The sequence below is a fragment of the Sylvia atricapilla genome, chromosome 3, assembly GCF_009819655.1.
Source record: "Sylvia atricapilla isolate bSylAtr1 chromosome 3, bSylAtr1.pri, whole genome shotgun sequence".
NCBI lineage: Eukaryota > Metazoa > Chordata > Aves > Passeriformes > Sylviidae > Sylvia > Sylvia atricapilla.
The window spans coordinates 107,155,271-107,178,127 of NC_089142.1; the positions used below are offsets into that span (position 1 = coordinate 107,155,271).

Below are 22,857 nucleotides of genomic sequence, written 5' to 3' on the forward strand. Positions count from 1 at the left end.
ATTCACTGTGACAAAAAACTGGACACCACATAGCAGAGCCGGTACCCAGTACCTACTTGTTACAAGGACATATGAAAAGGCCACAGCATTTCCCTAAATCTTTTAAATTTTTCTCGGCCTCCTTCATGTCTTGGTTGATATGGTTCATGCCTTCTTCAACACGATCGAGTTGTTCTGGTCAGGACAAAGGGATGACAGTGTGGAATGAATTGTATTTTTGTTTGTTTGATTTTGTCTTCAACAGAACATGAAAAATGACCATGTAGAACTGAGTTAATAATGACATTACAATGCATTAATCTGAGCTGATGCATTGCTGAGAGGATGTATGCTGCATTGGATGCTGAAGATTTTTTTTTATTAGTATGGGAAGAGTAAAAACAAAGGAGAAATTTATTTGAAATATATTAATATAAACAAGATGTAATGATGTAGAAAGGAAGGGTTATAAAGTTCAAGGTCCAGAAACATAATACAATACATCAACTTACTAAGACACAGTGACATCCAGGAGAAAGAAAGATAGTGTTATTATTTTCCATTTATGTATGTTAATATTAGAGAAAAGATGTCCTTCCATGGAAAACACCTCAGTTACTTACACTTACAAATGCCTTGGAATTAGGTGGGTTTGGGCAGCACAATTGCTTTGGTTAGTGAGTGAGAGAGCAGGTAGCCAATGGTAGTGGTGATGGAGGGAGCTGTTAAGGGCTTGTGTCAGAACCCTTTCTTCCAGAGGCTGAGGAACCTGAGACCTGACACTTTGACTGGCGTTGGATACTGATCTCTAGTCTGAGTGTGGCCTCAGGGCTGGTTTTCTTCCCCGGGTGGGTGCTGCAAATCAGGACTAACCTCAGTGGACATGGAAAAACTGAAACCACTCCAGGAGCCTGGTGGTCTCTCTGGGAGAGAGAATGTCACCAGCTGTGGCCTTCCATGTCTCTGGCCCCAAGCAACCCTATGGAAACAGGCATTGGGTGAAGACTCATGTTTTCAGTGGAGTCACTTCTGCTTTGCTCCAGGGCAAGTTAAGAAGCACCAGGCCCAGAAACCAGCCACGTATAGACCCTGTCTCTCTGCTGGCATTAAACAGAATTTGGCATATTTCCACCTAAGGCTGATGGTTCTTAGTGACTTGGTTTTCTAAGTGACTTGGTGGTTCAGAATAACTTAATGTGTTAATTTTTTTCACTTTTAATGCTGGGTAAAATGTCCTAGAGGAACAGAATGCCATGACATAAAAGTGTAGGAACAGATTCTCCTCTGAGGTGAACAGATATGGATCCAATGGGATCAAAGGTCTTGTGTGGAGTCTGCAGTAGGGGCAGCATTTTACGTGGAATTTACATTTTACACCATTTTTTCCCAAAGGATGGACTCAGATACTACCCAGAATCAGAAACTTACTTGGAGTGGAATTTCAATCCATTAAAAATTGTGACTGTACCTAACGATGAGAAGTAAAGCAATCCCAGTAAGGCACAAATATGTCCCTATTCCCCATATGGAATAGAAAACCACTGAATTAGAATGTAGAGGAAGGAACTAAAAGCACTGGTTATGGAAGGAATTTAATGTCATCCCTGACATTAACTGAGTCCTATCCAGAAAAAAAAAAAAAAAAAAAAAAAGAGGAAAATTTTAGAAGAAAAATCATATGCATATTGACGTCAGTAGAAAAGCTCCTCTTAACTTCTTCGAGAACATGAAGAAGCCTAATTTCTTACTTGGGTTTCTAATAACAATTGAGGTTTAGCTTTTCAAAGCTTTCTGGGTGATTTAGATACCCAGTTCCCATTAAAATTAGTTTTATTTAATTAATTTTAATGGGAAACAGGAACCTCACTGCTCAAGGGCCTAGAAAATCATGGGCTAAATTATTCAAGCTGGAATAATTCAAGTATTGATCTTGTGCTCTTTGTTTAATTCTTGCATGACACTGGGCTTTGAGAAGGAGAGGTGCCATGTTGGTATGGTGAGGCTCATTTGCTTTTCTGCAGTCAGTCCTCATTCTCCTCAGCTGGATGGACCTCTCTCCTGATATCACGGGAATTATTGATCCCAAATCCAAGGATATATTTAGAGGATCAGAGTTACCTGGCATTGCCCTCTAAAAGGGGCACACGCTGTGTAAACAAAGGATTGGGAAACCAAGAAGGAAACCTGAGAGAGGGACTGCACATGGTTCTGCCGGATAAACTGCTGAGCCAAGAACCAGGAATGCAAGGTTGGATTGTCTTAATGCGCGTTGTGATTTAGGCTTCAGCAGAAGCTTTGGTTCGTGTCTGCAGGAACAGATTGTCATTCTCATCAGAAATGTGAGTCTGTGGTAGAAGGGGACGCTCCTCTCTGTGCTCCTGCTCCTTGCTAAGCCCAGCTCCTGCCTGCTCCTGTGTGGTTGGGCAACGCTTGCTCTCGCTCTGGGGAGCAGCTGTGGGAGTGTGGGCTGGCTTTGATGCTGGTTCATGCAGCAGGACGGGATTTGCTGCACTTCTGTCACAGGCTCCCAGCTCCTGCTTCCAAGCACTTCCAAGTGTTTGCAGAGCCCCTTTTCAGTTAAAAGATGGCTGTGCCCACACATGCATTTTGATACTTGGGGGGAGGGATGAGATCTGATCTTTCTAATCTTTCTTCCACTGATTTTGCTGCTTGTGCTTCTCTAACCATGTCTGTCCAGTAGTAAAAGCCAGGTTAACACTGCATGAGTCAGTCCTAGATCTGGGAAGCTGGGGGCTTTCAGTGGAAGCAATTCTCCTCGCCCAGATGCACATTCTCTAAAGCCATGTATGTAATAGTCCTTTTGAACTTTCTTTACCTGTTTTCTGTTCTGCCCAAATAAACGAGTGGTTATTGAAGAGTATATTTGACACAACTCAAAGACTTCCATTTAAATTACAGCCCTCTCTAGAATCCTGACTTTATTTATCCTTCTTCAGGATTTGTGTTTGATGCCCAGGCTATTGCTGAATAAGAAAGGGAGCCATGACTAATTTATCTTCCATTAAAGGAAACCTCATCAGGGTGAAAAAACTCTTGTCATATTTGTAGCCCAGAAGTGTAGACAGCTGTCTGCTGGTCCTAAAACTACTTGCTAGTTGTTAGTGTCGTGGGCTGGATTGTTAACTGGTTTGAATCAGCATAGTTATGCTGGCTTTGTGGAGCAGTGCCACTTTATACCTGTCAGAGATCTGGTCCCACAGGCAAGGAAATAGATTCATGAGTCTAACCGCAATTACTGAGGCATAAATATTATAGTGGAATTAACTTAATGGGGTTACGCTGGATTTGTTCAGGTATAACTGCTATTAAAATGTGGCCCAGGATGAATCTCCTCCAGTAGGAAATCAGATGGCTATGGAGAGGTTAATTTAATGTCTGTTTCCACAGATCTTCCCCATTCCAATGTTCTGTGCTGTATTAAAGGTTTTAGGGAAGACAGTTTGTTGGCATATACTGCCATGAACCTACGCAAATTCACACCTACAAGAGATAATGTCTTTTGTCTTCCATTTAGAGAAGCCCTTCAAGGTCAGAGTTTGAACATTTGACAGTTTGTTGCAATATTATTTGAATAAAATTCATCTATATGTTTATGTATAATACATGATATATACCTAAGAGAATTGGTGCTGTCTGGAAGCAGAATACACATCAGAGATACGTTTCATTTTGATTTCCTTCATTTTTTTCCCTCTGGAAAACTCTGCAACCCTTTTTGTAAATTGATTTCTGAGAACATCACTTTCATTTCAAGGTAGTGACCATAAATCTTCTTCCAGGTCTTACAGCAAAGTAATGGCTTATCTTAAGGCACAAAAAGGAATAGTTTTTTACCTGTATCTTTATACTGGTGAATTACTTCTGTAAGGTATCTGAGGGAACATAAGCTAGTCCTGTTAGTTTTATCATAGCATTGTGGCCATTTTCCAGTGGGTCTTTGCCAGGATCTTCCATAAAATCCTGGCAATTCCCCATCCTGTGACTGATCTGGGTAAGTGACTGGGGCAGGGAAGCTGCAGCAAGGACATCCCTCAGCTGCTCCTGTGGTGTCTTGAGCAAAAACAGCCACAAAAGCATCTTAGAAGGCGTTGGAAGCAACACCAGCACACCAGAGCAAGTGTGGTGTTGCTTCGTCCTTGCATCCCCATCTGTCATTTATAACTGAGGTTCCCTGACTGATGTCCAGGATCTGGGGCCTGTGCTTGAATGTCAGTTAAATGTCTGTGGAGACTGGAACTTGCTCCTCTGCCTAGAGTATTGTGTAGTGAGGCACTTTCCCCCAAGGACAATTTTAATCAGAGAAAAAAGGAAGAAAAGAAAAAGGACATCTTAATAACACATTGTAATCATGATTGCATACAAGAGTTTTAATTTGAGACTCAGCAGATTAACTATTTCCAATACTACACCATCATCCCATTTTTCCATAAAGGAGAATCATATTGGAGCATAATATGTTTCTGGGACAGTGTTTTCAGAAATGCTGAGCTCTGACCTAGCTGTGCTCTGAAAGGCACTGCTGGGCACAGGTACCAATGGAAGAAAGCTGGAGGGGAGAGCTGGGAGCCCACATGCAGCTGTGCTAAAAATAACAGGAGACAAAGGCACAACCTGCTTTGTGTGGGTTCGTTTGTCTTTTGTTCTGTGCTACGTTTTCAGCATAATTAATACCATCTTGCCTTTGAAAACTGGAGTAGTTGTTAGCCCCCTTCTATTTTGCTAATTAGCCATAACATACAAAACTGCCAAACTCACAACTCCTGCAAAAGCAGTGGAGGTCAAAAAATCCTTGTTTGTGGGATTGCCCACTTATTTCCAAGTTTTATCTCCTTTATAAGCTTGATCTGGAGTACGATCTGCTGGGTAAATTAATCTGCTCCCCATGTTCACTGGCATTGCTGGTCGTGCATTCCTGATGCAAGGAGAAAATTCCAATTGCACCGACAATTTCTTGGTATTTTATCAAAGTTGTGGCTATTCCTCTATCTTGTCTTGGGTGAAAAATGACTGTTCTGCTACTGTTGTTATTGGAAAAGTTTCTCCACTTCACCTCATTTGGAATACTGGAACAAAATTCTTCTGTAATAAACTTCATGAGGACATCATCACACAAAATATGTCCTTGAAGGTCCAAATCTTTAACCCTGCTAATATGTACAGGTGATGGGAGTTTCCTTTGGATGAATAGAGTTACCAGTCTGGGGCCTTTTCTGTGTTAACACTTTAGGTTTACCTTCAAATCTTCACTTTGTACTGTTAATTTCATTCCTACTGTCTGCTTTTAACCAAAATGCATCCAAATATCAACTTTTTTCTAAGTCAGCATGTTTTAAAGAAGCAGAGGAATCAATAATCCTTTGCAGCATTTTTTTAATGTAAAAGTATTTTAGTTTAAAGAGTTATATACATATTTATGTTTAAATCACCAATTAAAGGAGCTTGACTCAAGGCCAGATTAAACAAATGTAAGCATTATGGATCCACATGTGGTCTGGGAAAGACTTTCTTAGTGATAGAAAAAAGCCCAACAAGGAAAATCTATACTCCTAGCTCCTTTCTGTGGCCTCCTTGGGGGAAGAGCTGTGTTGAACTGGTTTGGGTGACAATAACACCCAAAAAAATGCTAACTCTTGATATTAAAGAGGGGCTACTCAGGTTCCCACTCTTCAAAGGACACTGGAGGAGGCCTCTAGTTTTTATGGGAGTGCCATTCTCCGTGAAACAGAGAGCTCTTGTGAAGCTCCAGGTCTCTGCAGGTCATGACAGACTCTGTAACCTGCTGTGCAGCCAGCTGTGCTAAACCTTTGGGCAACAGCAGCTATCCAGCTGGCTTTGTTGTACAAATACCTGGCACTGTGAAATTACCTTGACTTACTGCCTTTTACAATCCCAGGGACTTCTGCTTACTGATATGAGAAAATCAGTTCTGCTTTGCAATATTTGGGTTGAATCGGCTCAGAAAGGTTTTTTCCATGTAAGGTCTGTTTAACTTCAAAACAAGCAATTTTGTAAGGAAGCCTAGAAATAGAGCTCCAAGCAAGTGCAGAGATTAGATCTTCTGCTTGCCGCCCACTGGAAAGATCAATGTCATGTTTTCTGTATATTTAACACCTAATAATCTTAAGTGACTTGTGCAGTCAGCTGCAAAGAGATCACATGACAGTGTTAGCAAATGATTTCCTTAATCTGATAATCTGCTGAGACATCCGTGAGCTGCACACATTGCACTAATTACAGAGGGTTCAAAGTCATCATTAGCGTATTTTGCCCAGTAGTGCAAGTCCTTTATAGCTAAAATGAAATAAAAAAATTAGCAGTGATTACACCTACATATGGTTAAAATGGAGAAAACTTAATTAAACATTTAACATAGTACAGGGTTGCAATAAAATCAGGGTTGGCAACATTATTTGGCTGTTTTCCTTGAAGAACCCACACTGTGTAGTCATAAGCTAAATTTACTGAACCACTTAAGGCATGACCATAACCAATTTAAAGAGGCTTCGAAACCTTCTGATTCTTTCCTGCAAGTATTGACTAACTGCATCTCTGACTGTACAACAAGCATTTCAGGTTTCACTGTCGATAAGGGTTTGATTCTGAGCTCTCTGGACTCCAGAGAGGTGTGTGGCCACTCTCAGCTCCCTGGCTCACCCAGATTGTCCTTCCTGTCGTGGCTACAGAGCGAATCAGTCAGAAGACTTTTGAATACAAGAGTTTAACAATATTAGAATTCCAAAATAATAATTTAAAAAACCGAAAAAATTCAAGATTAAAATCAAAATAAACCTCCCTAGCAATCTGTGGAAACACAGCAATAAAAGAACAAGAAATATACATTCCCAGGAGCCACAAAAGTTTCTGGTGCTCTGCCTGTGGATTACATTGCAAGTCATACCTGGGTATTAACATACTTTCTTTGAAAATATTTGTGATTTATTACAACTGTATAATCCACTGCTGAAACAAAACACATTATTTAGACAGGTGCCATATCTGTTTCAACCTAAGTAATTTCTGTTTTTCTGTATTCAGTGGTAGTTCTTCTACTGCCATTATTTTTTGAAGACAACAAAATGTTCTCTGTAATATTTTTCCTGTCAAGACAAATGGATGTGACAAAATTTGGTTGAGTTAAATTCTTTTCCCTAAAGGGGGGATGTGGGGGGAAAGCAATGAGACATACATAAAAAAAGGAAATAGAAGAAAATACTTTCCATTTAGGTCCTGTTATTACTTTTCATTCATTATAGTGTCAGAGAGGCAGGGACATCAAAACTGGAAAGGGCCTGTTGCATTCTGCAGTCCATTTCCCAACATTCTGTTTCTGTACCCTTGTTCATTATCAATGTCCAGGTTTCATGAGTAGAACAGCATTACCTCTGCAGAAAGCATTTCCTAATAATAATTTTGTGTCATGCCATATAGTAAATAATAACAAGGGCCTTTGGGGGGCTGGTCTGATAGAGAGTAGGAGAAAATTTCTACTCTGTTAATTTATTGGAGACACCATTTTGCTGGGGCTGTGGATCAACAGCAAATGAAGACTTATTAGTTTTATTCAGAGGGAGAGAAAGCTACCTTTTCTTTGTAATATTATGAAGGGCAAAAATGTAATTTCCTGATAAGTATTGAATATATCAGGCTCTGTCTTTGTCATTGTCATCCACAGACAGGTAGTCTAAGTCTGGCACCTCCTATATGGACAATTGTAATGAGCTGATTGTGTAACACTTTTAATGTTAAAATTCTGTCATTCTCACTGTCTCACTACTGCACAAAAAGTAACTGAATCTTACACAAACTAAACCCATTTTACCTTCTCTTGGGATGCATTTCTCGCATGTCTTTCACTTGTGATTTAAGTGGGAAAATTACATGGCACCTGCATAAATAATGCTAGATTTTACACTTCTAGAGGCAAATCTTCTCATCATGTAGCTGGATCTTGACCCAAAGCTTGCTGAAATCAAATGGTGATTTGGGTGAGTTCGGCCTGCAGCTCTCTTTGACATTAATGGGAAGCAGATCAAAAGGAGCACAGACTCTTAGGCAGCTGTTTTCTCTGTTGGACAACAAAGCTAAAGGCAAAGAGGTTTGGGGGTTCTCATGCACAACCACACGTATTTTCTGTCCCTCATTTCCAGGGTTGCACACAGTCAGTACAGCACTTTGAGAAGGGTTATACTTCCTTACTGAAGCAATCTGAACTTACCTCCTTGCTCATCCAACATAACCAAAGTCCTGATACCAGCATCTTTACTCTACATCCCAATAGTGGTAGCAAGGTAAGGAGAGAGAGGGGGAGAAGAGAGAGAGAGAAAGAGAGATCAGTGAGGGAACACTCAGCCCTTGGTAGGGGACATAGGAAGACACAAGAAAAACAGTGAAAGGAATGACAAGGGGCTGATGGCACAGTCCAAAGGCCTTATGTGCCTGGACACTGTGTAAGTAACTGGGTACTCTCCATTTTACCATCAACCCTGGATGCATTTGGAATACTGAACTTCTGCAGAAAGCACAAAGCCATGAACCTTGAGATTAAAATAATCATTTTACACAAGAGTAATTTCCAAAAAGAGAAGGTTCACCTCCAAGTTAAATGAAGCAGGAGAAGGGAGGACGGGGGTGTTGATGTTGGAGGTGGATTTTAATTTCTCAGGAGGAATTCCCAGGGAAAACAGGTATGTCACAAACGTGTTTGGGAAGGTGGCAGAGTGGTTTGTGTACAGCCCTTGCTGCTGACAGAAGTCAGAAAGCTTACCTACTTAGGAAATCCAGTTTAAAGCAGGCTAATATTTAATAGGATTAAGCCATATTTTTTGGCTCAGTGATCTAATAGATATGGGTTTGAGCCAAGTTTTAATACAGTCAACAGACACCTTTAGCATTAATGGACTTTGAATTAAGCTTGAAGGTAGGATTTTCAAAACACCTACACACTGAATCTGCCTCTGCTCCCTCAGCTCAGTTGGAATCTTACCACTGCCTTTGCTGGATACAGGGTTGGAGCAAAGCTGAGCCACTCACACCTCCCACCTGCCTAAGCCAGTGGTAGGACACCTGTGACAAGTACAGTTTTTATTATGTGTTATTCTGGGGTGTGATCAGGTGTCTCTGGTTCCTGGGTGCTCTGGTACCGAGCTATATCACACATCAAATTATCTCTTTTTTAATTACAAGGGGGAACTAGCTCCATTCTGCTTGGAGCAGTGATAACATCTGTGAATAATTAATGGCCTGAATGATCTCCCGACTGTTGCATGTCAATAATAGATGAAGTAAGTCCTCTGTGGCCTGACAGCTTGACAGCAGAGCTACCTGGACATGTGCAGCAGTAATTTACTTGTTGCCATGAACATAAAGCTATCCATGCTCCTGTGAAACACATAAAGGTGGTGGTGGTGTCAATTTTGCAGAGGGCAGGGAGATGCCTTCGGTTGCACAGCTACATCAGGAACAGAAAACTAAAGTCCTGACCACTCCTCTTGCTTCTCAAGCCACCCTCCCATTCCTGGAGGCAAATCAAAGACTTCATGTTATCTTTCCTGCCAGCTGCCCTGCTCACTGCTGATCAGTTCTCTGTGGGAGCAGAGAAGTATATCTGGCCATCAGCTGCCCTATCCACACTCCAGGGCACTCCCAGGCTCCCACAGCCCACGCTGGCTCAGCCACAAACCCAACCCTGCCATGCTCAGGGCTGTTTGCCTCTTGCAGCTGGTGCTTCTCTGCTGTGCCTCCAGAGGACCCTGCTTGGCTCAAGAGAGACCTGAGGTACTCCCTGTTGTGCTTTCTCTGCCTCTCCCTGCACTCCCATTCTTGTCTATAATGTCTACATCACTGCAGAAACTGGGAAAAACACCACATGTGTGCAGGCTGGTTTGCTCTCTCTTTTTAAAAAGTCCCTGTGTGAGTTGCCAGATGGACAGAAGAGGCCTCCTGCCTCTCCCCATGGTCTGCTGCACCCTGCTACCCTCAGGTCAGCCATCTACCAGGCACCCACTGCTGCTCTCTCTCTCTTCAAGTTCACACTGCATTTACTTGGATCCCAGCCAGCTTTTATTTGTGCAGCCTTTAGAAACTTAGGGTCCAAGGGTTATCTTAGGTTTGTCAGTTTAGAATAAAGAAACCACCTTTAATTACCTTACATTTTCTGTTGGGCAGGTCTGCTAAGCACTGCTTGTACAACAGTTTTTTATTGGCTCTTTCTGTACTCTTGGTACTCAGGGAAGTTTTACCCCCCTAGATTTGAACAGACATAGTCATGCAAACACAAGAAGGCTGCTTGAGTCTTGAGTCACCTTGTGCTCCAGTAAATATGTTGTAGTCTGACATGGAACCCCTACAAATATTGAACTCAGAAACATTTAGTTGGTGCTGTGATAGTTGTTGGCTTTTGGTAAATCATAGATGAGCTGAGAAATATTTACTGCTCTTTAACCCTCTGACCTTATTTTCCTGATGTGTTTAGCATCTAAGCAAACCACCTCTATACAAGATGTGCTGAGAGATGAACTCAGTTAGACCCTATGGTTTGTATTTCATATCAAATCCTTACACAGAGTGAAAGAGGTGAATTTTTCTGTTATTTACCTGATCATCAGTGCCATTTAATTTTATCAGACAATACTGTATCTCTTACAAACGGCCTGCCACAGCATTAACACAAATCTGAAAATATTAAAGGGTGTGCAATGAATAAAATTGTCTGCATCTGTGGCCTAATCCAAAGCATATTGAAGCTAATAAAGAGGTGGTGACTGAAAAGGATGAGATGTGATTCAGACATCAAGTGACAATCTCCTTCTGTTCCAAATTTCTATTAAGCATTAATTTTCAGCTTTTCCACAAAAGGAATTAAATGTGTAAAGTCAATAAAAAATAAATCACATTCATGCATTTAAAATAGGTCCAGACTTTTAGAAAAGCTCAGTATTTCCATTACTATTTCCATTATTTCCATCAAATCCAAACCTGTCTGTAAGACAGAACTATTCTAAAAATGTGTTCATCATCCAGATGTCTAAGCAGGAGAGAAACACTTGGTGACTGACCCCCAGTGACAACAGACTGAGGCATCTCTGGAAAGATGATTAACAGAATATAGAGGAAAAAATGTGCCCAACAAATGTGTTCAGGGGGCAAAGACAGACACTGCACTAGAAGTATCACAGGAACTCCCTTTGGTTTCAGTGGAGCAGGTGCCACTGGAGCTGGTTGCTGGGACAAGGTGTAAAAGGAGGTGATGAAAGCTCTCCTGTGAAGTGCCAGTCCAGAAGGACAGGTTTTACAACCTCTGCCCCTGAATCCTTGGTGACAGACTCTCCTCACCATGGGCCCAGTGACTGTGCTTGGGTTTTTCTGAGGGCTCAGGAAGGATTCCCACACACATCCACCAATATCTGTGATATCCTGCGTGGGAAGCCATGAATGGGTAGAACGCACAGGGTCCGTCATGGTATGAAATTGTGTGCTAAAGTTCCACCTTGACAAGGATTAGAGGATTTCTTCCTTCCCGTGCAATGGAGGAATGTCTTCAGACCCTGCAGTCCCTGTACAGGCAATACTGTTCAGTTTGCAGCAACGTAAGGATTCTCAAGAAAGTGAAATGCTTAGGGTAGGTCAGGCCAGAGAGATGAAAAATGCATCTTTCACTTTTCAGGACCCTACAGAGTTCATAGAGCACACGCCATTTTCATCCAGCTCTTTAATCTGTAACAGCCATCTCTTTTGAGAACAACTTCTGGCTCTCCTCGTCTTCTCATTGTACTTGAGAGGAGAATTCGGACCGCTGGATTTTGCTGTGGCATAGCCAACCTCTCACATTCTTGTCTCTTAGAATAAAATAGCACAGCATTAATTGCTTATGTTGAGGCATTAAACTGGCAGCCCTGGAGTTCCTCTGTTTATTCATAATGCAGGTATTCTGGAGATGGTAAAATATATAATATATATCATAATTTTGCATATGAGATGACCCTTTCAGGGCAGGAGGCCAACACTTCCAACTTGAAAATGTATCACCTTAGGTGAAACAGACCCCATACATTTTAGGGAAGTTTATGTCCTTCAATCTTTCATCCTGGCTCTAATGCTTGAATAAAAGCAAATGAACAAGCAGTACTGATTTGGGTTCTGCATCATTTATATGAAGCATATGCCCAGGTTCTCCGTTTGGCCACTGGCAAAGTTAATAATCAAAGAACCAGAATATATGATTTTGAATCCAGGCTTAATTCAACTCAGAGATACTTTAGTTTGTCAGTGCTTCAGTGAAGCCAGTTTAACAGCATAACTGGGAATCCTTTTAGAGGCTCTAATAGACATTATCCTTAGTTTTCTCCAATAGCTTTTTGAAACTTTTTGGTTGCTTTTGGTTTGAGTTTTTTGGTTGGTTGGGTTTTTCTGTGAGGGTTTCATTCAAAGCAAGTCAGCAATAAAACATTCACTCAAATTTGCCCAGCACTTTGGAGGGGAATTGTATTACTGTATCATTTCTTGTTATTGCTGTTACAGAACTTAATTTCCCAAGACAGAAATAAAAGTGGGAAGACAATTGGAATGAGTTCTCAAAGGGCTCATCAGTCCCTTCAGGAACACAGGGTGTTGGGTCCTATCCTACCAAAGGCAGCTACTCAAATTTTGGTTTAGCCTGAGGGAAAATTTTCCTAACACTATAAGGGGATGATGTATCAGATGGAGAGTCCAAATTCTGGAAATCAGTTTCCCCACATTTCAGGAGATATCCTGAAAAATATATATATACTCTCAGTTATGTGAAGAACACATAAACTTCCACTTGGATGAAGAATTTTGCTTTAATCAAAAATTATAGAGTTTGTTTTGAGTAAATTAATACAGACAATTATGTACCAGGACAGGCTGACATTGCTAGCAGTTCCCACAGACACTAAAGAGAACTGTCAACACCCTAAAGACAAAATTGTGGTCAAAGAAACATTTTTTAGTCATCCGTAGTAATGAATTTGCTCAGCTCCTGCTCCAGGTTCCCTGTCTCCCTGTTAACGCTCCGATGTGTCCCTGATTAAAGAGCCCTGCTAAATCAGATCCTCAGCCCACATGGATCTGCCAGCCCCCTGGTTAACACACACAAGGGGGTCTAATCCTGCACTGGAGGAAGTAAGAACAGAATTATGGATCACATTCCCTTGTGCCAGATTTGTGGAAGTGCACTGGTTAAAACAGTTTTCTGAGGAGAACTCTCCCGATAGTTCGATAGTTCCAATGGTCTAATGATATCAAAAGGGTTTTTTTCAAATCAGCTTTGACAAGGTTTGGGTCAAGCTTTAAATTAATAGAGCACTTTTTCTTCTGTTTTTCAGACTAAGGGGCATTTGGTTGTGATAATAAATGTCAGGGTAAACTCACAGCTGGTAAAATGGCATTCTGTGCATTCAGTATCCTGCATAGGGCAGCATCAGTTAGCCAACATTTATAGCTCAACATTTCACCTTTGATACTTCACTGTCGCCTCACATGAGAGAAAATAGTCCTGTCTGGATTTAAATGTACAAACTAGCCCTTTTGTCTGTACATTCCTAAGTGCTTTCTTCGGAGCTTTTACCACTACTGATTTGGGGTTTTTTTCCTTGCTGCTTCATAGCTACAAAACATCTTTTTCCTCCCATACTACCACATACCACAGCTGATTTTCCTTAAAGGCCATGGTGGTGGCACTGGGAGATGGGAGCAAACTCCTAGCTTTTCTCATGTGATATTCTGCATTGCATAATGTTGCCTCAGAGGTAGAAAGCGTGAACATGAAAAGAAGGTCAGCTACAAACCATATTTAGTCTCACTTGTTCTGCCTCACTTCATTTTTACTTTATGTTTTGACCTGAACATTGCACAGCATCATCATAAAATCCAGGTATTTATAGCACTGAGTGGCTCGAAACAGCACTGGTCAATGCAGATTAACTGCATTGCCTGGGCACGACGGGCCCCATGGAGCAAACTGGGGTTTGGAATCTGCCATTCCAGTATGGAGGTGCCTTGGGGCAAAGCCATGGCTGCTTCTTGCTTCCCTTGTTGTGCCAGGACTGAAAAAATCAGCTTCTTGCAAAGCTGGGCTATAAAGCCAAGAAACAATAACATCCTTGGTTTTCCTTGGGAATAGCATTAGGGCTCAGTCTCCAAAGCCTGAACAGCCTTCTGGGGCAAGCAGGGCGTGTCCTTTGGGGACATGTCCCCAGGCTATGATCTGCAAGTAGGGCTTACATGGCCACAGGGCTTCCTTGGATGGACAGCACTCTTGTGTCTTTAGGATGGAGTCCAGTCACTCTGTTTATGCTGTATTTCCCCAGTATCGTGACAGCAATCCATACAAATGTACACAGTAATTATGCTTAAACATACAGGCATCCTTTTCCTTAGAAAGGAATAACAGATTTGCTCTATCAAGAGGACAGTGTAAAAATCATTCTCTGCCTGAGTATTTCCTATCTCTATCCACTAGACAGGTTCTGCTAAGTGAGGAAGTCTAATTGGATTTTTGGGGTTTATTATTTTTGGGGTTTAAATCAGAGCAGTGCAAGCTCAATTTCAAATACTCTCACCATTTGTCTTTTTGGTATCAAATCTCTCACTCCCTGAATGCTGCATTTTTTTTTAAAGTACCTACAGAAGGGGATTGGAATAATCAGCCAGCTGTTTAGGCCACAAAAGAATTTTAAAGGTCTCCTGTAGTCACTATTAGTGAAAATAATATTCAGCTCATTTTAGAAGAACTCCCTTGACTACTCAGTGCTAGTTTTAGCAACTTTTCTATTTGGACAGGAAGATATTGTGGCATCTGAATAAATGCCAGGTCCAGAGATGCTGAGCTCTTCCAAGAAGCGCTACAGACCTACATAAATTCATTGGTAAATTCAGCAGTCCCAGTTCTCCTCCCACTTTGCCATTTGCTGTGATTTAATACTGAAATTCCAGTGGCATTCACAATATGCTGGTTCAATATGTTAGGAAGACTCAAGCAGTGCACAGGCCGCACAAATACAGCTCAGGAGAGGCAGGGCTGATATTTACTGATGGCTTGGCCCCGAGCAAATCACTTCCCTTTCCTGCGCCTCTCCTTCTTCCCACTCATCATCTGCCTTGTCTGTTTGGATCCCAGGCGTTTTAGGGCAGCAGGCTCTCCTGCCTTGTGCTGTGAGGGTGCTCTTCCATGTTGTTGAATTTATTTCAGCAGGAGCTGCATGCAGCACAGAGTTGACATAAAGTGGTGGTTAGGAATGGCGTGTCCGAGGAACTGAGCAGCAAAAAGGGACAGATTGCTCGTGAGACAAGAGTGTGTTTTGGCTGTAAGGGGCCCTGATCTAAAGTGTTTGTGGAGGAGAAGTGATGCTGACTATGCTCAGTGACCCATCTGTCTGTCTGTACATGGAAATTTAATTTTGTCTCCACTGGACTCCATTGATCTTCACAGTGGTGATTGATTTCACGGCCATAAAGCCTAGGGCTGGGGTTGTGCTTGTTCCTGAACATGAGACCTGATGTAATTTTCTTCCCTTTTTCTCTGCTGGAGACTCCTCTGGTTGTCAGGAGTACTAGGACTGTCAGTGCTGATGACCCTGATTAAAAATGTCACCAACTCCAGCACCAAGGCTTTCATGGTGTCTGAAAATAATACATCCTGTCAGGCAGCAGCAAAGTTTTCCACCACCTGATGGCTAAACACTCAAAACTAAACTGAGTTGAGATTTTCCAACTTTTAAAACCCTTTATTGTGGAGAGGGTGAAATATGGCCTGTCTGAATTGGTTTTTTCCTTCCAGGCAGGTATTAGCTGTGGAGACCAAGCCGGGGCCCCCTTCTTTAGCACCATGGAAAATCAGAGAACTCCCAGTTCCAAAGTGGTCAGTCTAGGACATCTTGTGAGCCTTGAAATCCTGATAAATATTTCAGAGACACATAAAGAAATAGCATTTAAATGCTGTGCTGACCAATGTTCTATAAATAGCTGCAAGTGTTTATGGAGAGGGAAGTATTTAAAACAGACTGGGAAAACGGATCAAGGGCCCTTCTCACCTTCCCCTCTTGCAGTATTATGCCATGGACACCAGAGTGGTGCTGGTACGAGGCTCCCAGAGCACTGCAGCAAATTCAGCCACTTGTCCCTGACTCCAGGTCACCTTCAGAGGCTTTTTCCTTCATTTAGCTCCAGAATCCTGTCTCAGTGGATCCTCAGGTATGCCTGGTGCTTTGGCAACCAGGGAACAGGGTCTTGCATGGGCCTAGTGAGGGGTAGGGATGAGCTGGGACAGTGGCACATAAAGCCATGGTCAGGCCCTAGTGATGTGAGTTTTAAAAAAACTTCCAGTATCAGGCTGTCTATCATTTTTGCTCACAATGGAAGTGCAAATGAAATGCACGTCCTTACCTCTTCAACAAGCTGCAGCATTCGACGGGTGCTCTCAAGGGACTGGAAAAAAACAGGAAAAAACACAGATTGGGCAAGTTAGGCTTTCCAACTCTAATATGCAGGCTCATGCTGACAGGATGTTTTTCCTGCACTCTTTCCCTCCCCTCCAAATCAGGCTGCCAGCAGGGCACTGGTGATCTCTCCATCTCCAGCTCTGTGGATGGCTAATGCAGCAGTTCTCAGCACACCCTGAGGCAGCTGCAGTCTCCAAGGCTTGTGCTCCCCTTGCTCACGCACTGCGGCGATGCTGCTCAGAACCACAGGTGCTCCACGTTAAAAATAAAGCCTGTGGTTTTCAGTAAGACTCTTCAGAAACCCAATTGGTGACTTCTAATATGTAATAGGCTTGACAAATCAAAGGAATCCTCAGAAAATATTAAATTGCTGCCTTGTGCTCTGAGGCCAGTCAAACTGATGCACAATCTGATACTTCAACCAAACTCACAATCAATAAATGCCCTAATCTAGACTAAACACAACATTAACTTTTACCCCAGCTCATTTAATTTCCAATTCCGCTCTCAGTGTAAAGCTGATGGAAAAGAGCTCTAAAAATCCTCTGGCAGATCAGCTCCTATTTCTGTCTGTGTGTTTCACACCAAGCCCAGCCCCAGGTTCCCAGTTTTAGCTACTGGTCTCACCTCATCAGCGAGCTGGTCGGCACGCCGCTGCATTTCTTCCAACTCATTGCGCATATCCGCGTCTTCTGCCATCTTAGCTGTGGGGGAGTTTGGGGACGCTGCAGATCAGGATTTGCACTCAGCTGCTTTCTGAGCCTGGAAGACAGCGAAAAGGAAGAGAAACAGTGTGGTTAGAAGCCGTGCTTAAATGCCAATCCCACAAAAGTGCTTTTATTATATCAGTGTCCTCACCCAAACTCTCATTCTGGATAGTAACTGTAATTCCTACATAGTAGAGAGCAAATCCATTCTTTTTTCTTAACCTTTCAAATGCAATTCATACCAAAGCTGGACACTCAGGAGATGTCATTTGCTGCCAGAAACGATCTTGAAACCCATTCATTCTTCTCTAGGATTAAAAGGCTTAATGTGAAGGGGGTCAAACCCATGCCCCTCATGTCCTGTGTTTCAGCTGCATTGCTTGGAGGGCTGGATGCTCAGCTAACACATTTGCAATTAAATTAAAGTCTATGGAACTTTGCAGATTTTCATTGGCTAATGACTTGTTCACTGTGCCATAGTTCAGACTATGAAATAATATTTACAGCTAGACTGGGAGAAGTCTACGTGGAAGAATCCTTCATTTTGGGGGAAGTGGCAGTAGGACCTAACTGGTATTTTCAACTTCTCCACAAAGTGGGTCAGATTGTGATCTTTGTTATCCCTCCTGATATAGAAGGACACCCCTGAGCTAGTCCTAACCAGAGGTCAGGATGCAGCTCATTAATCCTTGTTTTGGTAGGGTTTCTTTTTTGTTACAAATTCAAGCTAGCTCTGATTACTGAGCATGACTTGATTAAGAAAGGCGGGCCCTCCTACCATCTGTCAGATCTTTATAACAACAACACTGGCTTATTTCTTTGCTTGATTCAAGCATGGCACACTGCAAATTACTGCTCACTGAATGTTAGATTTGTTCATTGCAGGAAAACCTAATTGCAGGTGCAGAGGAGGTGGGGAAGTTGTGGGGGACTGCAAGTAAACAGCCATAAAGCAGATGCCATCGTGCTCAATTACAGCAAGAGGACAAAAGCAGCCCCTTTCAGCAAAGCTGCTCTAAAGAAGGCAGGATCCCGGGGGCTGTTTTCTGTCCTGTCTTTGCGATATGTGCAGCCTTTATGAAACAAGATAAGTCAGGGCAGAGCTTGGCTCTAAAATTTTAGCAACAACAACTCTGTTTAAATGGAAGTTACTATATATTGGAGATTAAACCATTCCTCTCTTGGATGGTGCTCTCCATCAGGATGTCAGGGGTATGGACCGAGCAGGTACAGCTGGGTGGCAGTGATATTTCCTGGATCACACCCTGTTTGCTTAGAAAGGTGTAAGGAAAGCAGGCAGCTTCTTTGCATTTCCTCTGCAGCTTCAGAAAGATTTGCTGTTTTTCTTATCTAAGAGGGAATATGTGACCTTCATGCCTTCACATTAGCTGTGCCCTCACTCATGGTTGCTTTTCCTCTTTGAAGCTACAGCAGGAAGAAATCTACCTTGAGGAGTCAGCCCTGCAGCTACTGGCACAACATTCTACTTTCATCACTGAGCACATTGCCACATCCTTGTCAGAGGGAGGCTGACATTTTGTGATGGGTCACACCATGTGTAGGAGCCCAAAAGTCTGCTGGAGAAGGAGGCCACCTGGTCCTGCCAGCTGTGTGGTCACAGCAGTGTGAAGGACCAAGCTTAGGCAACTCATCTGCAGCCCTGGCTGATGCAGAGGCAGAGCTTAATTTCGTGGTTAATACTCAGGCTGATATTGGACACTTCAAGGATGCTCTCAAACAGCAGGAAATGAGCTTTACAAAAACTGGGGCACTTGGATATTTAGGAGGAGAAGATAAACCACTCTTCTGGAAGGAGACATGAAAGTTTGGGGATACTCTCGAGGCCACCCCACCCTTCTGCTGTGCTGGTGGTGCCCTTCATGGCACACAGCTCCAGGAAGACACTGCTCCTGGCCAGAAAATGGAGCATGCTCAGGTGGGATAAAAAGAAGTTATTTCAGTAAAGAATCATGCTCCAAACTCCCATCCCACTTGGCAAAGGCTGGCTCTAGCACTGGTCACTGCTTCAAAAACTGAGTGTTTTTCTCAGATTGAGGCATAACCCAGAGCTGAAATATTTCTCGTATAGCCTCTGTACCAGAACATCAAGATTAAGTCTGTGGACTTACTAATTGAGCATCTAGTTAAAATATTCTCCTCTGCCTAGACCCCTCACTGCACTTATGCTGGCAGAATAGCAGCACATAGCTTTAGCAAAAATCAGGACAATTTGCTCAGGGCTTTGGGGCTGATCTAATTGGTAAATACATATAAATGTTATGGGGCAGGAAAGTGGTTCTGTGCTGTGTCTGTTGGTATCTTCTCACTAGCTGTAAAGTGGGAGGTGATACATCAGTGAGAGAGTGGGATGCTAACAGGGAATTTGGTTCATTTTCTAAGCATATTCAGTGTCAGCTGAATAATTACAGACCTGTAAGTGAGGGGAGGTGACATGAGGGCTTCTACTGACAACTGCAATTTATTTATTGACTGTTGGTCAGTCTCTGCAGATTAAAAAAACTGCACAGACAATTCCATTATCAGGTAGATTCCAGCCTGACTTTTGATGTTTTCCTTACAATTTTTTTGATCATGAGCCAGTGGTGGTGATGGGTGGTTAAAAAAAAATATAAAAAGAAAAGAAACACTGCAGGGAGACTTTCTCAGAAGCACAGAATGGTTCCTTAAAGATCATCTCATCCCACCCCCCTGCCACCGACAGGGTCACCTTTCTCTAGATCAGGTTGCTCAAAATTCCATCCAACCAAACCTTGAACACTTCCAGGGATAAGCACCTACAGCTTCTTTGGACAACCTGTTCCAGTGACTCACCATCCTCAGAGGCAATAATTTCTTCCTCACATTTAATCTAAACCTACTGCCTGTCGGCTTGAAGCCATTGTCCCTTGTCCTGTCACTCCATGCTCTTGTGGGTTTTTTTTTTTAGTTACCCTTCCTGGTTTGTTAGAGCCATCAGATGGCATCTTAGTGACAGACACGTCTTATTTTGCATCAAGCTAAAAAAAGTGTCAGAGCTTGTAACCAGAGAGATGTTGTGCAGCAACTGATCGAACTTGACAGGTTTATTGAGATTGTTTGGTATTTGTAAAGCACTTAGAATGGATTGAGAAACAGCAAAAAGCATTCTTCCAGACAAATCATTTTTCATCAAGTTTTAGTCATAAACAGAAGTGCCCCGCAGCTGTGCTGATTTAACTTCATTTAATAGAAAACCATGCCCAAGAATCAATAAAGGTTACTGGTTTGCACTCAGTATGATAAACTACATAAATTTTGTAGATGGCAGGGAATGAGTTTAAATTTTTTTCAGAATTTGCTATTTATAGTGCGGAATAGGACAGATTAGAGAGAGAATTTTCTTTTAAAAGTCCTGTTTAGGCTGAAATGCCATTCCAGTGTCATGAATTTCCAACATCAAACCCTGTTATCAATGAGAATCTTCTAGAGAGAAGAATTATGTTACAGTACAAATTAACAGTTCTCCCTCTGTAGTGTTTCTTAGGAACACCTATAAAAAGCTTTTATTTAATTCCCAATGTTTTAAAGCATTGAAAATGAATGATTTCAGGACTGGTCAAGAAAAGTTAAACCATGATGAATTTGCTCTTACTGATACTAGACAGACTTTCAAAAGCATAAGGTCTGACTCAGGCCCGCTGAAACCTGCTCTTGTTTTAGCAGAAGAGAAACAGGCCTAAGATAGTATTGAGGGCTTGGAGTAATAAATTCCTTGCAGAATTTATATATTTGGTACTAGTTGAGATTTTGCATTCTGTTCTCATTCAAGTTAATTTGAACCAAATATCAAAATCCTACAATTGCCTTAGGAGCCTCTATTATAACTGCAATAAACTCTCCAAACCATACTCTGTACTTTTAACTTAAACTACATTTTATTGTATCTACAGTCCCTGCAGAGATGACAGACCAGAAAACCAAAGTTTGGGATGTAATATGTTAAGCTCTTTTGATCTAAAAATTGGATTAAATTTAAAAAAGTAGGTTGTTACAGAAGATTCAGACCCTACTTCACCGAATTTGTGTCTAGACTTGCAGTAATTGCTATACAAATTCAGCCTCAAATTTTCACAAGGACCTTGGGTTTTCCATTTTGGAAAAAGTAAAGCAGAAAAAAGCCCAAACATGGCTACAAAATACTGCATACTCCATGTTCCAGGCTGTGCTTTGTGTCTTCTACACAAGCAACTCTAAGCACTTGGGTCATTTACATCAAATTCCCTGCAGATGGTCTCGTACCTTAAGCCAGTGTTCGTACAGAAGCACAACAGACAATGTTAGGGAGAAATACAAAGAGAGACTGGCTAATGGAAAGGCATTGCCTATTATACTTTGAATTCTGCATCTGCCATTTCAGTAGTGCCAAGAAGAACATTATATAATCCATATGGAGTAATACTGAAGGCTCAGAGAGACCTACGTCTATCCCCAGAGGAAGTGAGATACAGTGAGTGACCTTTGAAAGCAAATATTTGCTTCACAGTGATATAAACACTTCAATGCAATAAATACAGGAAAATGAAAATGCTGCAATTTACTGGGATGAAGGCAACACAGCAATAAAATGTTCTTTTTTAAGCACTCTCCCTGTTATTAAAGGACACATCTACTCTTCCCATGGATATTTGCAGCCAGAAGATGACTGCATTGGCGTGTTTTACTAAAAAAGTTGGAGTTGGTCAATCCCACTCTTTGTCCCTTTATCTTGTAGGATTGAAAGCATTACCATGGTGGTGTGGTGTTCATAGAGCCACAAAAAAACCCGAGGAGAGACTTTGAGTCAAGTGTCTCAGGATGGATGTTGGGCCATTTAAAGGTGGAATTCGGGTTGCTGCTGTTGTCTGGCTGTTGGTAGAAGAAGAAACACTGCCAAAGGGGGAGATGAAGTGCACCTACAGATGAAGGAGGTCATCCTTGCTCCCCCAGTGTTGCCCCTCATTTGGCTTCCCATGTGCCATCCAGAGGGTGTTTAGCCTGTATGGGGTCAGGCAGAAGGCAGCTCTGGGTTTATGTAGGATCCTCCTGTCACAGGATGCATCCTTTATCCTGCTGGACTCCCTCAAAGCTACCACTGCCCAGTGGGGAGCTCTCTACAGCTCACCTGTCCAGCACATTGGCCGTGTCTTTCAACACCTTCACAAACCTTCCCTACAGGGGCTCCTGGCAGCTGGATTATTGGAAATGCACTGGCATTAACCTCAAAACCCAGTCTAGACCAGGAACTGCCTGATAACAGCAGCAGGGAGTGAAATGATATGAAAAGTGTGAACCTGCTGCAAAAGGACGCTTAGAAACCATTAGCGGTGTGTGTTCCTGACACCAGCAGGTTCCCCCTGAAGCTGTGTTCAGGACTGGAGCGTTGGAAGGCAGATCCCAGCAGAAAGCCAGGAGAGTCACGTGTGTGCTGCGCACAGCTAGTGAGACAGGCAACAGCTGGTGAGAAATGGAAGGGAGATGGAAACATGGTTTTTATAGATTGTGGGCTCTCAGCAATGGCCTTCACAAGCTCCAGCTTTTCTGACTTCTGTCATTCTCCATCTTCTTCGACACAGAGCTTTCCACAATTCATACCATCTATAACTAAACATACCTTGCTTTTGCTCTTTCTGTATTTTGACTGATCTGAAAGCACTGGGAGAAGAAATCAGATAATT

General features: G+C 42.2%; 1 protein-coding gene across 2 annotated transcripts in view; it reads right to left on the reverse strand.

Moving 5' to 3' along the window:
* SNAP25 (synaptosome associated protein 25) overlaps positions 1-22,857 on the reverse strand; it is a 62,385-nt gene that overhangs the window by 12,981 nt on the left and 26,547 nt on the right. Inside the window, exons 2-5 of one of the 2 annotated variants that reach the window (XM_066316534.1) lie at positions 17,085-17,219; positions 16,402-16,443; positions 8,216-8,264; positions 57-174 (exon numbers count right to left, since the gene is read on the reverse strand). In XM_066316534.1, coding sequence (XP_066172631.1) covers positions 57-174; positions 8,216-8,264; positions 16,402-16,443; positions 17,085-17,156 — 281 coding nt within the window. In that variant the 5' untranslated portion in view covers positions 17,157-17,219. The remainder of the gene's footprint in view (positions 1-56; positions 175-8,215; positions 8,265-16,401; positions 16,444-17,084; positions 17,220-22,857) is intronic. The other variant, XM_066316533.1, reaches the window with a different exon arrangement.